General features: G+C 46.4%; 1 protein-coding gene across 1 annotated transcript in view; it reads left to right on the top strand.

The window, feature by feature from the left end:
- MYO15B (myosin XVB) overlaps positions 1-14,303 on the top strand; it is a 1,465,505-nt gene that overhangs the window by 1,259,485 nt on the left and 191,717 nt on the right. Inside the window, exon 55 of the mRNA XM_085614939.1 lies at positions 8,840-8,973. Coding sequence (XP_085471065.1) covers positions 8,840-8,973 — 134 coding nt within the window. The remainder of the gene's footprint in view (positions 1-8,839; positions 8,974-14,303) is intronic.

The following is a 14,303-nucleotide window of genomic DNA, read 5'->3' as shown; positions in this document are numbered from 1 at the left end:
TGTCACAGTCTGGAAATGCACATGTGTAGGATAGACAATTACTGTAAGTTTGCCTAGTTTGTTTAAGGTCCTTTCTCGTAGACTTGAGTCCAGTTCAAATTACTGGCTTTTCTGCCAGAGTTGAGTCTAGTTGAAATGCGAGTGTGTTGTGTTACAATTGCCATAGTTTGTTGTATTTCTACTTGACAGGAACAGGCCTATTTGGGTTTATAGCCTGTCAGATTTGAGCGTAGTTGAGCTAACAGACCCTTATGTCAGATTCAGGTCCAGTTTTTATTTACATCCTCTTATGTTGAACTTTAACCTATTTAGAAGTGTATCTCTAACTGGCAGACTGTGGTCTAGTTTGGGTTGGACTGTTCCCATTGGGCGCAGGATCAAGACTGATTTGCATATGGCTGGGTTCAAACTGGAATGGCACGGGGAGCAAAAAACAATGGATTTTGGGGTCAGATCTCTGTACTGGGGTGAAAGTATGACATTGTTCTACATTCTGTCCATCAATTGTTCTTTTTGCACTAGTTTAGGTTCAGTACTTTTTTCAGGGGTTGGGCTTATATCCTCTTCTTTAGGATTCGGCCTAATTGAGTGTTTTTTGTTTCTACCAGGCTTGGTTCTATATCAGTTCATGGCTCTTGGCGTTATTGCACATTCTGATGGATACATCAAACCACCGATTCCTCACCTTTTAAATTCAAACAATCTATTGGATCAGGAAACTTTCTAGCAGTTGCCCTCACACACTGTTAGGTGGTACCATTGGATTCCGTGGTGGCTCTGCCCTCCCCCCGAAAGTGATGGCATGGAGCCACATATGGGCACCACCCTTGAGCGCTGACTTTTTTCCATGCACTTTGACGGAGCTCCTCTTCTGAACTTTTGTGTGTTTTACTGACTTTCAAAAAAATGGTTTTGTGGAAGTTGCTAGGGATGTGTCTCCAGAAAACTACTGGCTTTAAGCTTTGCCACATCTGCAGGAAGAATATGTCGATCAGAGCACAGCATGACATCTGTCTTTCGCGGCTTTAGTGGCTCAGATCCAAGAATGATTTGAAGTCTTGAAACAAATGTGCTCTAATGCATATGAAAACCACCAGGAAACAGGAGGTAAAGCTTTGTCGCAGAGCACAAGGAACAAGGCTGGCCACGGTCCAAATTGTGGTCCCATTCCAAGATCCGATCCCGATCCGTGTCCCCATCCTCAAGTAAGTCTAATAGGAAGTCTCAGTTTAAACATAAGAAGTCCAAACTGGGGGGAGGAGCCTAGCCTTCAGCCGAGATGGCCGCCTAGCTCTTCGGCTCCGCCGACCCTTTCGCCCTTCGTCGATATCCTGGCAAGCATCCTGCGCCTCCGAGCCCTACGCTTACCTGCGCCACGTTCCTGACCACGATACTTTGACTCCGGTCGAAAACGGAGCTGCCCCGGCGGAGTTGAGCCCCGGTTTCCATTCCGGCCTTCCAAGAGGTCGCAGCCGGGCCATTGTTTAGTGGGGACGGCCGGCGGCGACAACGATAGCAGCGGCCGCTGTGGAGAGGGAGGAGCCGGTGCACCGGACCTGGAGCGCGGCGCTGGGATTCTCGCAGCAGCCTTTTCCATGCTCGGCTGCCCAGCGCGCCCCGCTCGCAACATTGTATCCAGCTCCCGTATACTGTATCCCGACCCAGCTGGGAGAGGGCCGGGATCGCTTCTTTGTTGCAGCCTACAGCAGCGGACGCCATCTTCCGCATCGGAAGCCCTGGTCTCGCCGGTGGGTTTCCCTGCACCACAGATTCCCCTGTCCTTGAAGCCTTTCCACGACCGGCTGCCTCCACGCTTCCCGCACCACCGGGGCCCCGCAGAGAGCTCATCACTTTCCAGATAGCGATGGCTGGTGAGGGGGGCTTGCTTCCCGGGGCGCTCGATGGTTGCTTGCCTAAGATGGCGGACGCAACAGCACCCTCCATCCTTGATCCACCGCTGGGGCTTCGCGACATCCTGGCAGCACTGGAGGACCTGTGGTTGGCCTTCCGCGACTCTGCCACTGGTTTGGAGGACCGGTTTGATCGGACTTTTTCAGCTGGCCATGATGATTCTCCAGTGCGGCATGTTAAGCCACATCTTCAGTCGACTGTCGGTGGATCACCCGAGTTGAGGTATGTGGCAGTGACGGGGGGACGTGTCCCAGTGCCCGCTGCGGTACTCCTCGGCTCTGCCCTGGAGGAGTCTGACAATCCTGCTCCCTTGGTATGGCCGGAGCTTGTGCCTCAGCCGCCGTTTTGCCCATCTCCTTTGTCCTTTGGTGCCACGTTTCTGAGCGTCCTCCTGGACTTGCTTCCTGTACATCGGCCGGCCGCTACTCTGGGACTTATGCATCGTCCTGCTCCCTGTTGTACTAGCCACCGCATAGCAGTGGCGCATTCTGTGGTCCTTTACTATCGAGCTTCGTTCCAGTTTGACTTGTCTCTTACCCCTCGATTGCTGCAACGGACTCCATGGTGGCCCATCCCGTCCAGGTTGGCTGTACTGCAATTGGATTCTGTTGGACTGCAGATTCGAAGGGGCCAAGGCTGAGGAAGGGGGGTTTTCTTGTTGCACATTGATACGTATATGGCTGGGACTGGGACTTGTGACTGTTGGAGGTACATGTAGCAGGGTGTTAGGTCGGGGCCTGGGGTTGGGTGACCGCGGGTAACGATTTTGCTTGTATTGAATAGATCCTCGGCCCTCCTCCGATCAACCGTGACATTCTTTTTCTTTTTCTTCTCTTTCTCTTCTCCTACATTTCGGGTACTCTTTTGGGGCGACAGACACACTGCTAGGGGGGGTAGGCCGTAGCCTCTGCATGCGTGTAGGGTGGGGGGTATATTTCCTTGTTGTTTTTTTCTATGGGCCTCCTTTTTCTTTCTTTTCTCTCTTTCTCTTCTCCCTTTCTACTCTTTACCTTTCTCGTTTGCTCTTTCCTTTCTTATTTCTTGGGTCGAGGGGAGGATTGGGAACTTGTGGGTAGTGCTGGGGATCGTCATGTGATATGCTTCTTTTCTATCCTGATTTCATTGAGTGCGATTGATTACCTTACGGATAATGCTTGCTGACTCTTCTGATGATCGTTGCCCACTATAGTCCTAACTGCATTGCTCTGATTCGGATCCTTCCAGACCTGTTGCTATGGACTTATTTCAAGACTTTATAAAACTTAAACCTCATCATCCTGGCGCTCGGCGGCACAATTGTGTATAACGTAATTTGGTCTATTCGTGCTTGTACTGATATGCTGCTGAGTCGTATAATTGCTTGCTGATGTGCCCTTTATTGTCGAGGCCGGCCTGAGGGTTGTAGGCCCGTATTTGTTTGCACATACTGTTAAATAAAGGTTTTCCAAAAAAAAAAAAAAAAAAAAAAAAAAAGAAGTCCAAACTGGAGTCTTCCTCCTATTGCTCCCACTCCAGGAAAGAAGTGCGCAGTTTGCACTGAATGGGTGGGACTCCACCCCAGTCCTCTGATTCTTACCCCATACCGCAGCTGGAGTTAGTGATTAGTTTCCTTTGCCATCCACCATACTGCAAAAAGAACAAAGTGATGGATGGAATGCTTGAATTAATCTCAGTCACTGGCAATCGCTGGGGCCTCATCCAAATCCACCGTTTTTTTATGCTCCATGCCCTCTCCGTTTGGACCCAGCCATATGCAAATCAGTCTTGACCCTGCTCCTCATGGTAACAGTCCAGCCTGAATTGCTAGGCCAGGTACTCCCTGAACCAGAACACAAGAAAACCTAAGACCAGTTTTGCCCTAGTTAGGGCTTTTCTGCCAGCTTAAGCTTGCTTCCTGTGGCACAGTGAGCCCAGACTCAAATTCGGGCATACCCGGCACACTAAGGGTGTCAAATTCGAAAATAACAAGGTGATGGATGGAATGCTTGAATTAATCTCAGACACTGGCAATCACTTTGGCGGCTTCCCAATCAACAGTTTTTTGCCCACCATGCAGCCTCCGTTTGGAACCAGCTGTATCCAAATCAGTCTTGACATTTCTCCTCATTGGAACAGTCCATCCTGAATTGCCAGACCAGGTCCTCCCTGAACTGGAACACAAGCAACCTAGGACCATTTTTGCCCTAGTCAGGAAGTCACTTGTGGTTAGTGGGGGGCAGAATACACATTTACCTTAGACCTGTGGGTTCTACAAATTGCCCATGAATGTAGGGACAGATAAGTCAGTCTTGGGTTGGTCTCGCCATCTGGGAGAGGAGGAGATCGGTGGGATCAGGCCTCTGGCAGAGTCAAAGCTCCACATCAACTAGCTGGAGTTGTGGGTGATCCGTCTGGCATTGAAAGCCTTTCTTCCTTCCATCAAGGAGGGGCTAGGTCAGGTCTTTACAGACAACACCACCACCATGTGGTATTCCAACAAACAAGGTGGAGCCGTGGACCCTCTGTCAAGAGGCCCTGCGTCTCCCGTCATGCTGGAAAGTCAAGGCATTTCCTTGGTGATCAGGATCTAGAGGGCTCTCTGAACGCCAGAGCGGACAAACTCAGCAGTGGCTCCCTAGCGGATCATGAATGGCATCTCCATCCGGAGGTGGTCAAGGCTGCTTTAGAGATTGGTTAGATCTATTTGCCACTGTAGAGAATGCGCAATGCCAGCACTTCTGTGCTCTGGAGCTTCCAAGACAATTCTGGTTCGGAGACGCTTTTTGCCTCAAGTGAAGATCTGGCCTCCTTTCCGTCAATACCAATCTGGCCCAGAGTTCTGCAGAAGATCATTAACAATTGGGCCCAAGTCATTCAGTGGTTCCGGATTGGGCACAGAGAGTATGGCATCCAGAACTCCTGAGCATGAGCATCTGTCCTCCGGTCAGGGTGCCCCTTCATGAGGATCTTCTATCAAAGAAACAGGGCAGGGTCCTGCACCCGAACCTGTGCACACTCTGCCTTCATGCATGAATATTGAGCAGCAACAGTTGACCATTTTTAACGTCCCTTCTGAAGCCTGTGATGTCCTTATGGCAGCCACGGGTCCCTAGAACAAGACTGTATATGCCTGCCATTGGAATAAATTTGTGTCTTGATAGTCATCCAAACAGGTTAATCCCCTTTCTGCACACTTATCTGATGTTTTGTGGTTTGTTCACGAATTGGCCCATCAAGGCTTTGCTCTGGGTACTGTAAAGAGTACATTTCAGTCGTATTGGCATCCTTGCGGTTATCATATCAGCCTGTCCTGTTTGCCACTAGTTGTGACTTGTTTTCTTTAGGGACCACATCATATGTTCCCTCCAAAACCCTTCATCATGCCCCAGTGGGACCAGAATCTAGTTTTAATCTTCCTTATATGTGCGCCCTTTAAGCCCTTGCACAATTGCGATCTTCGCTTATTAAACATAAAACCTGCCTTTCTAGTGGCCATTACATTGGCCAGGAGAGTTAGTGAGCTGCAAGCACTTTCTGTGCACCCTCCTTAAACATCTTTCTTCCCAGACAAACTGGTTCTGAAAACATGTGTCTCTTTCCCCTCAACAGGAGTAACACCTTTTCATGTAGGCCAAGCCATCTCCCTGCCTAACTTCTTTGCTCCACCTCACTCTTCCGAAGAGGAGTAGAGACTCCACCGACTGGACCCAAAAAAAGAGTTCTCATTCTACATTGATCATACTAGAGAGTTTTGGGTGAATGATCAACTTTTCATTGAGCTCTTTGGGGCAAAGAAAGGGAAGGCCATGCAGAAACTGACCATCTCACGGTGGATAGTGCTCTGCATTAAGATCTGCTACACATTGGCGTGCATGCTCATCCACCAGAGCCAAGGGTGCGACCAGTGTGTTAGCTCGTGGAGTCCCTGTCCTGGACAGGCTGTAACGTGGGCATCTCTGCACACGTTTACCAAACCCTGTTGGCTGGATTGTTGGTCCATTGTCCCGGGCAGTTTGCCTGTTTAGTTTTCAGGGCTTCCTGGTCTAAATCTGTTCTCAGACCAACCTCTGGAGAGGTATTGCTTGGGTATCTATTATAAGGTAAGGAATCTGCGGCTAGATTTCTCTATCAGATGAACAAGTTATTTACCTTTGGTAACACCGTATCTGATAGAGACTCTATCTAGCTGCAGATTCCTTACTGACCCACCCATTCAGCTGCTTTATGAACAGATTTCTCCACATGGGTACCCTTATGAGGTCCTTAGTGTCTGTACATTAGTACATAACAGCAACATTTTGGCTCTGTGCCTCTGACGTGAAAAGTTTGTGAAAAGTATCTAATGTCAGCATACTGGGGTGGCGCCTATATAGGCAATGCACATGTCCCCTCCGGCGTGGATGATGCCAACACGGAGCCAAACACCGCCACCTACTGATATGCAAAGGTACTGCTTGAAAAGTTTCTGGATCCAATCTGATGCCTGAGGATTAATCTAGGGCAAGGAAACTGCAGCTAGATGGTCTCTACCAGATAAGGTATTAACCAGAGGAAAGTAGCTTGTTCGTCAATGCCATTGACAACTTCCAGGCACCAGATCCTACATTCCTCCCTGCCGGATCTAAGGCCTGGTATTGAGTAGAATCTCTGCTTTCTACAACAGCTGGGTAAAGATCACCACAGACATATGGGTGCTCAATATGTTCCAGCATGGAAACACACTAGAATTTCTTCAACATCCACAAATGACTCCTCTGCACAGGGTCAAAGATCGTTGAAAGCAGCGATTTGCAACATCCTACCAAAGGGATCTATCGGCCATGTGCCTAAAATTCCGAACATTGCGTTCTATTTCAAATACTTTCTCATCAAAAAGAAAGTGTCAAAAGAGTGGCACCCTTTCTGAACTTCAGACAACTAAATCTGTTTCTAAAAAAAAAGTAATTCAGAATGGTAGTTCTTCAAGAGGTTCTACAGTTACGTATGAGGCACAAGCACATGGTAACGTTAGACCTCATGGACATCTACTTTCATATACTTGTCCAATAAAAGCATTGCGTCTACCTTAGGTTAGAGGTAGCAAGTCTCCACTATAAGTTTTGCGCATTCCTTTAGTCCTCCGATCTGCTTTCAGGATATTTAATAAGTGCATAGTTCCAGTTGCAGTCTTCCTTTGACGTCTAGGCATACCAGGTATACCCAAACCAGGACGACTGAATGACCAAAGGACTAAAAAAAATGCAATATTGGCCTGTGTAAGACTGGGACTCGTTATCAGTGAGAAATCCTCTCTAACAACTGCCTAGAAGCTTAACATTTTTAGGAGCAGTAATAGACATAAAGGCAAAAACCTATCGCATTGATGGAAATACAATCCGATCTCAGTTTACTGGTGAAACAGTTATTCAAACTGACTGCAGAAAGGGTTTAACCAAAATTTAGATAATTTTGGCTACCCCCAAAAATATCACAAGAATTTCAAGACGGGATATCATTCCCCTGATCAGTGGTGAGAATTTCAAGCATCTCTATACTTTCTTGTCATCATGCCACAGTAGTCTCAAATCAATTATAAAAAAGCTCATACTCACCTGCAAGAAGATAATGAAGAATGTGGCAAAGCAAGAAACTAAGACTTAACTGATTTCTGCTGTAGTTTCACTCCAATGCTCGCTCCCTGACTAGACGTGACCCTACAGTTGATCGGATGAAGTGCTTGTTGGACAAATTAATTCCCAATTATCCCTCAAGGGCTCCAGCTTCCATGATAGCGAGCTAATGAAGGTCACTCGCAAGATCAAGAAGCAGACAGATCCCTCTTGAACATCACCCACCAATAGTCCCAGGAGTGAAAGGCACAATAATAACTGACCGGTGACGTGTCTTCCCTCAAACAACTCCAATGGTAAGGTACTGCACCAGGGTTCCTGCAAGACACATTACAGGACGTTTTATTCAGGTGACGTTTATATTGGTGTACAGTAACGAGAATGGGTGCATGAGAAAATTCGCCAGCTGTTAAATTATACAGATCAGTGAAACACCTCCAGCGACGGCAGGAGACAGTCCTAGAGCGGTCTCAAATAGAGCATGCTGTGTGGTAGTTTTCACTCATCTCTGTGCCTTTTCAGACATGACCTACATTATTCTACCCCATTGGGTACCTCACATAATATCTGTTGCTCCTTATAACCAATGTTGCACAGGGTAAGGTGGTTAAAGTACTCTCATTATACCAGTAGTGCCCCTTAAATTGGGATCAAAAATGCATTTTCCCTGCTCCCTTGATGTTAATTGGTTTCACTTTCTTTAAAAGAGAGAGCTTGTACCAGGCGGTCTTGGTTTTCTTCACAATGTTTACCTTAACGGTAAGGTTGGTGTAGAGTGTGATTCCAAATGACTTGATGTTGGTGAAAGTTGGGGTTTGAATCCATCTAGGTTAATTTGGTTGAGTTAGGATTGAACTAGTTGTTGTTGTTCTCATAAAATCACAGATATTCTGTTATGGTGGAGTTGAATTTTAGGTTGGTGCAGGGCACCCAGATTTGGATGAGGTTAAGAGTGTTTAAGGCATAGGCTGTTTGGAGCAGAAAAGACTTTAAAGTATGTTTGTACGTCTTTGGCATATTGATGAATTATGATGAGGACTGTATTCAGGGGGTATATAGTGGTTGAAATGTATTGGGGACAAGGTGGAACCCTGGGGGACTCTACATTTGATAAAGAGTTAGTTGGACATTGAGTTGCCCTTGTGCATGAACTGGTATTGGTTGGATAGGTAGAAGAAATAACAATGTTGCCAGGGGATCTCATTCAAGACTTTAGAGTGTGGATAGGTACTTGATGGCCAACAGTGTTGAAGGTGGCTGAGAAGTCCTACATTTTCATTCTTTACATGTGGCCGGGAGGGTGTTGTCTAATTCTGAGGTGGCGTTTCTGTTCTTTTCAGGCAGGAGCTGATGGACTACATTCCACGATGCTTGATCCAGCAGGTGAACCTTCAGTCCACACAGAAGTATGTGCTTCAAGAGATAGCAGCCATAATGGATCTGAGCCCATGGCAAGCCAAAGTCCGCTTTATAGGTGAGGAGACGGGTGCCTCTGGAAGTTTGTCATCTGTTGATAAGAGGGTATCCCTGCAGAGATGAGAATGTGTATGTGATCAATTTCTCCAGCATAGGAAACATCCCTGATTTATATCCTTTACTTTGCTTAATATATAGGACGTTTTTCTTAGAAACCTGTCACCAGAGCTGCCAAATGCCGGAGCTGCTGAATAACAAGGCTACCTAATTTTGATTTCACTTGATGCCTCTTCTTCCTCCACCATACACTTTGTCTCTTTATCTCACTCTTTCTCTTACTTCCTTTGCTGCCTTTCTGACTCTTGTTCTTAAACTGGGCTTCTGGGACCCAATGGGCCAAAAATGCTTAATCAGGGAATCCGCAACTGTTAAGAAAATTAAATAATATCAGCAAATTAATAAAGTATATTTATATTTAAAAGTCAAAATTGAAAAAATATAAACACTGTAAATATGAAGTAGTTTCAAGCTGGAGGCTAAACATTAAATTTAAATCATGGGAGCAACACAAGTACAACAAATGGAATCTACTATGGACAGTTTGTGGGCTCAATTGAAGCACTGTGTGCACCAACAGAAAAAGAGCATGCAGTAGGAGCAAAAAAGACAGTGACATATTCTACAATCTGGCCTATTGTTTTGTTTTTTAGAAATAAAACAGCATTTTTAAAAGCTTCAACCTTCCCAATTATATTGAAATTTCGATTTTTGTATTTTTTTGTGTTTATTAATTAAATAAAACATTTGATATTTTGTATATCTGATAGAGGCTTCTAGCCGCAGATTCCTAACCTTAGGCTTCTCCAGCCTTTTCTGTAATGAGAGCTCCTTCTGATCAGGGAAAATCATCATGCTCTACTGAAGGCTAAACAACTTGCACATTGTTACCAGACACCCCCACGCCCGGTTTCATTGACTTAAAGCTTAATGTCCATAGAGCCAAGTACTATAGTTTGAAAAAAAATACTATGACCGGACTGCCTTGTGTTTCAGTGAGAGTGTGGTCTTTGGTGATGTATGAACATGTATGTGTATGAATAGGATATATGTGTATGAGTGACTGAGAGCATGTGTCATAGGCGTATGTGGCACAGGACATACCTTTCGCCATGTGTGACACGGTTCAATGTATAACACATAGAAACATTTTTTTTAAATGAGAAAAATTTCAAGTGCAGAAAGATGTTCTAAAAAAATTATTAATAATGAGGCACAGTTTTCTCACTTCAAATTGCCCCCATTTAAAAAATGACTGTATTTTCCAGTCCTATATATGGCACAGTGTCTACTGGCCATTAGAAGCAATAGTCCTGCTGTTTGTAAATGCGACACTTTGAAATGGGAGAAAATTAAAATGAAGAGTTAACTTAATCATTAAGGTAACATTCCATTTGAATTTACTCCCATTTAAAAGCATTCAAAAACATCATTTGGTCTACCGTTCCGATGTTGACTTGACAAGGAGTTTTATTGAAGAGTTAAATACCTCAGTGTTTCAGTTCTTCACCTCTGTGCCCCAGCCTCAGCCTGGGTCATACATCTGACTGAGCACTGCTCATTACCAGGCCCTGCAATCTGCAGCCTGATGATAATAATGTAAAATAAACACAGCATTTCCCTTAACTTTAGGAAAGAAAATGGGACTCTGTGCTTATTTAGAAATTAACTCCAGGCTGCAAGCTACTCTGAAAGTGTCAGGGAGCTGCTGGTAGCGCACAGTCGACTGGTTGATGACACCTTCACCAGGCGTCAGACTGGATCTGTAAATTTTTTGAGCAGTACCTCTATGCGCTGGTAGGTGGTGTCAATGGATTCTGCATAGTTCACGCCTGAAGTGGCATGTGCAGTGCCTATACAGGCATCACTCCAGTGGACTGGCATCAGTTATTTTCTTTCAGTGGAAATCCAGAGAGAGCTACCTCTAGTCACTTTTTGGCCAACTTTTTTTGTCGTTTGGTCGACTTTTTTTATTTATTTTTTATTAACTTATTATTACAATTAATCAGGCACATACAATTTTGACATACATTTCTACAACATTTTGCCTACTTTCAGTATTTAGACCATAACCTTTGATAACACCACACATATGAATCTTACATTTCCCCACCATTCTCTTCCTCTGATGCCTCGTCCAACTGCACCCTAGGAGGTTCACATATGTATCCCCGGATTTTATTCCAAGCCCCCCACACTTTATTCCATTTTTGCGGACAGCTTCGGGTGAATGTATACTGCTTTTTTGGTCACCATGGCTGTGTCCATGTCTTTACACCAAGCTTTGAGTGTCGGTATCTCCTCCGAGCCCCACTTTTGTGCGATGTTACGCTTTGCAACCGTTATTCCTAAAGTAGTCCATTCCTGTGCCGGGTGTGTAAGATCGTTTGGTTCCCACACATTTAACAAACACCTCTTGGGCTCTGGCACCAGTGACACTTTCTCTACTTGTGATATTGTGCTCATTACCTTAACCCAGTATTCAGCGATTCTCGGACACTGCCATAGTGTATGGTAGAATGTCCCCTCCTCCCCACAGCGCTTCAAGCAATACGGGTGTAAAGCTTTCCCTATCCTGCAGAGGGTGAGTCTGGTATAATGAGTACGTTGTAATATTTTGAGCTGCACCAATCTAAGGCTTGAGGGTATGCCCACCTCCCGTGGAGATGCCGTTGCTTCCTGCCAATCGGTGTCATCAAGTTCCCCAACATCTCAAGACCATTTTCCCCTGAGTGCCCTCGTAGGGTCCGGTAAGTTGTTGACCAATTTTCGGTAGGTGAAGGAAGTTGCTCGCTTTTGCATATAGTCTGTAAGTAATCTATCTTCTAAGGGGGTGGCTTCCGGAACTTCGGTACCCGCTGGCAAGGCCGCTCGCAGCGCATGTTTTACCTGCAGATAGCGAAACATTTCCGAGGGCGCCAGCTCGTATTGTTCCCTAAGACATTCAAACGTGATTACCTCCCCTTTGCACCACATGTCACCCACCGTGGATATGCCGATTGCATCCCATTGGGCAAACCCCTTAATGTTCTTGAGCCGTCCCAACCGTTTGGTATCCCATAGTGGGGTAAGTTGGGTTATGACTCCCCGCCATCCCAATTTGGCGTGCGCCTTATGCCATAAACTGATTGTGTGTTTTGTGGGTCCAAGCAATGTGGGGGGGTTGCCTCTCATTATACAGTGCTGACAACATATCTTCTGCCCATAGTCCATGTCTGTCTGCCTTAAAAGCGGAGTCCGTTTGCGGGGCGTGTATCCACTGATTGATAATCTTTAATTGTGCTGCCCAGTAATATAACTGTATGTTTGGAAGTGCTATTCCCCCGTCATACCACCCTCTAACCAATTTGCCCTGCGCAATACGTGACGGTTTGTTCCCCCATAGCAGACTGGAAACCCGTGCCTCTATCACTTTGAAATAGCTTGGGGGTACCAGGAATGGTGTATTCTCCAGTGCGTACAGGAATCGAGGGAGCGCCATCATTTTAAAAAGCGCCGCCTTTCCTAGGAGTGTCAGCGGTATTGTGCCCCAGTGTAACACATGCCTTCTGAGAGGCTCCAGAGGAGGCATGAGATTCCGCGTATAGAAGTCATCCGGGCTTGCGGTTATATAAATACCCAAATATTTAAATGTGTCATCCGCGACTTGCAATGGACAATCTCTGGGAAGCCGAGGCGGCGGGGGACACATAGTATAAATAAGACAGATTTGGATCAATTTATGGTGAACCCAGATGCCCAACCAAAAAGCTCACATATGTTGAGGAGCACCTCAATAGAGCGACTGGGGGAGGCCATATATAATAGCACATCATTTGCGTATAGGGAGATGCGGTCCTCCCATTCTGCCGCCCATCTGATTCCCCGAATCATCGGTTCCCATCTGATCCACGCCGCCAGTGGCTCCAACACGAGAGCAAATAGCTGTGGCAACACTGGGCAGCCTTGGCGCGTGCCACCTGAGAGTGGAAAGTCCTTGGAGATGTGACCATTGGCCGTCACATGTGCCACCAGGTTAGTGTACAGTAAACGTATCCATGTCCAAAATTTAGGACCCAAGCCCAAGTGACTAAGCACAGCAAAAAGGAAGGGCCAGTCCACCATATCGAACGCCATCCGAGCGTCCAGGGAAAGGATAACTGATGGCTCTTGCATATTTGGCAGACGGGCCATCACACCATGCAAGCGTCTTAAGTTTAATGCCGTACTTCTGCCCGGCATGAAGCCGGACTGGTCTGGGTGTATCGGGGTCCCCAAGTGCGGTGTCAGTCGTAACGCAAGGAGTTTCGCAAGGATTTTTGCCTCTGCATTAATTAAAGATATGGGGCGATACGAGGTATAATCTTCGGGGGGCTTTCCAGGTTTTGGGATCGCCACTATAGTGACCAATCGCTGATCTAATGGGAGTTCACCGACCTGTAGACTATCACAATACATATGTAATAGGTGTGGGGCAAGTGTTTCAGCTGTTTTTTTATATAATTCAACGGGTATACCATTGGATCCCACCGCCTTCCTAGATTGCAGTGAACCGATCGCCCTCGAGCGTAAGGGCCACCTCTGGCCTCTGGAGTGAGTTTGGGCATAGCTATATCTTTAATATAAGACTGCGCCTCCTCCATGGTCATAGTGGATGGCGATGTGTAGACCTGCTGGAAATGTCGCGCTAACGTGTGTACTATTGTACGTGGGTTGGTTACCACCCGACCATCAAACGTATGGAGTCGTGCTATGCATTTCTTCCCTAGCTCCCGTTTATCGAGCCATGCCAGGAGTTTCACGGCCTTATCGGCGGTTTCGTAAATTCTAGTCTGCGTGGCTGACATGCGCGACCTAACCACTTCTCTGAGATATTCCCTGTGTTCTTGTTGTTTAAGGCACAGGCGCTGGATCTTAGCTGGGGAGGGGTCACGGGTGCATTTGGCTTCTGCCTCGTGTAACTCTAATTCCAATTTATTTAGCTCCCGTTGTTTGTCGCGCTTGTGACCTGTGATAGCGTCAATGGCCTGTTCTCTGAGCACGGTCTTGTAGGCTTCCCACAGAATGGTCGGGGAGTTGACCGAGGAAACATTTTCTAGAAAGTAATGTTGAGTGGTAGTGGTGAAAGCTTTCTTGATCTTAGGGGCATGTAAATATCCAGGGTGTATGGGGTAGATACGCTGCCGTATCTTGTGGCGGCTCGTGTATGTTAAGAGCACTGGGGAGTGATCAGAAATGCCTCTTGGTCTAGTTTCAACGGTCGCTACGTTTCTCAAACACTCAGCTGAGGCAAAGAAATAGTCTATCCTGGACAGACTATTGTGGACCCCGGAATGAAAAGTGAATTGTCGT

This window comes from Triturus cristatus, chromosome 7, assembly GCF_964204655.1.
Source record: "Triturus cristatus chromosome 7, aTriCri1.1, whole genome shotgun sequence".
NCBI lineage: Eukaryota > Metazoa > Chordata > Amphibia > Caudata > Salamandridae > Triturus > Triturus cristatus.
Note: the sequence above shows the minus strand (reverse complement) of the source record. Positions and strands in the feature narration are given on the sequence as shown.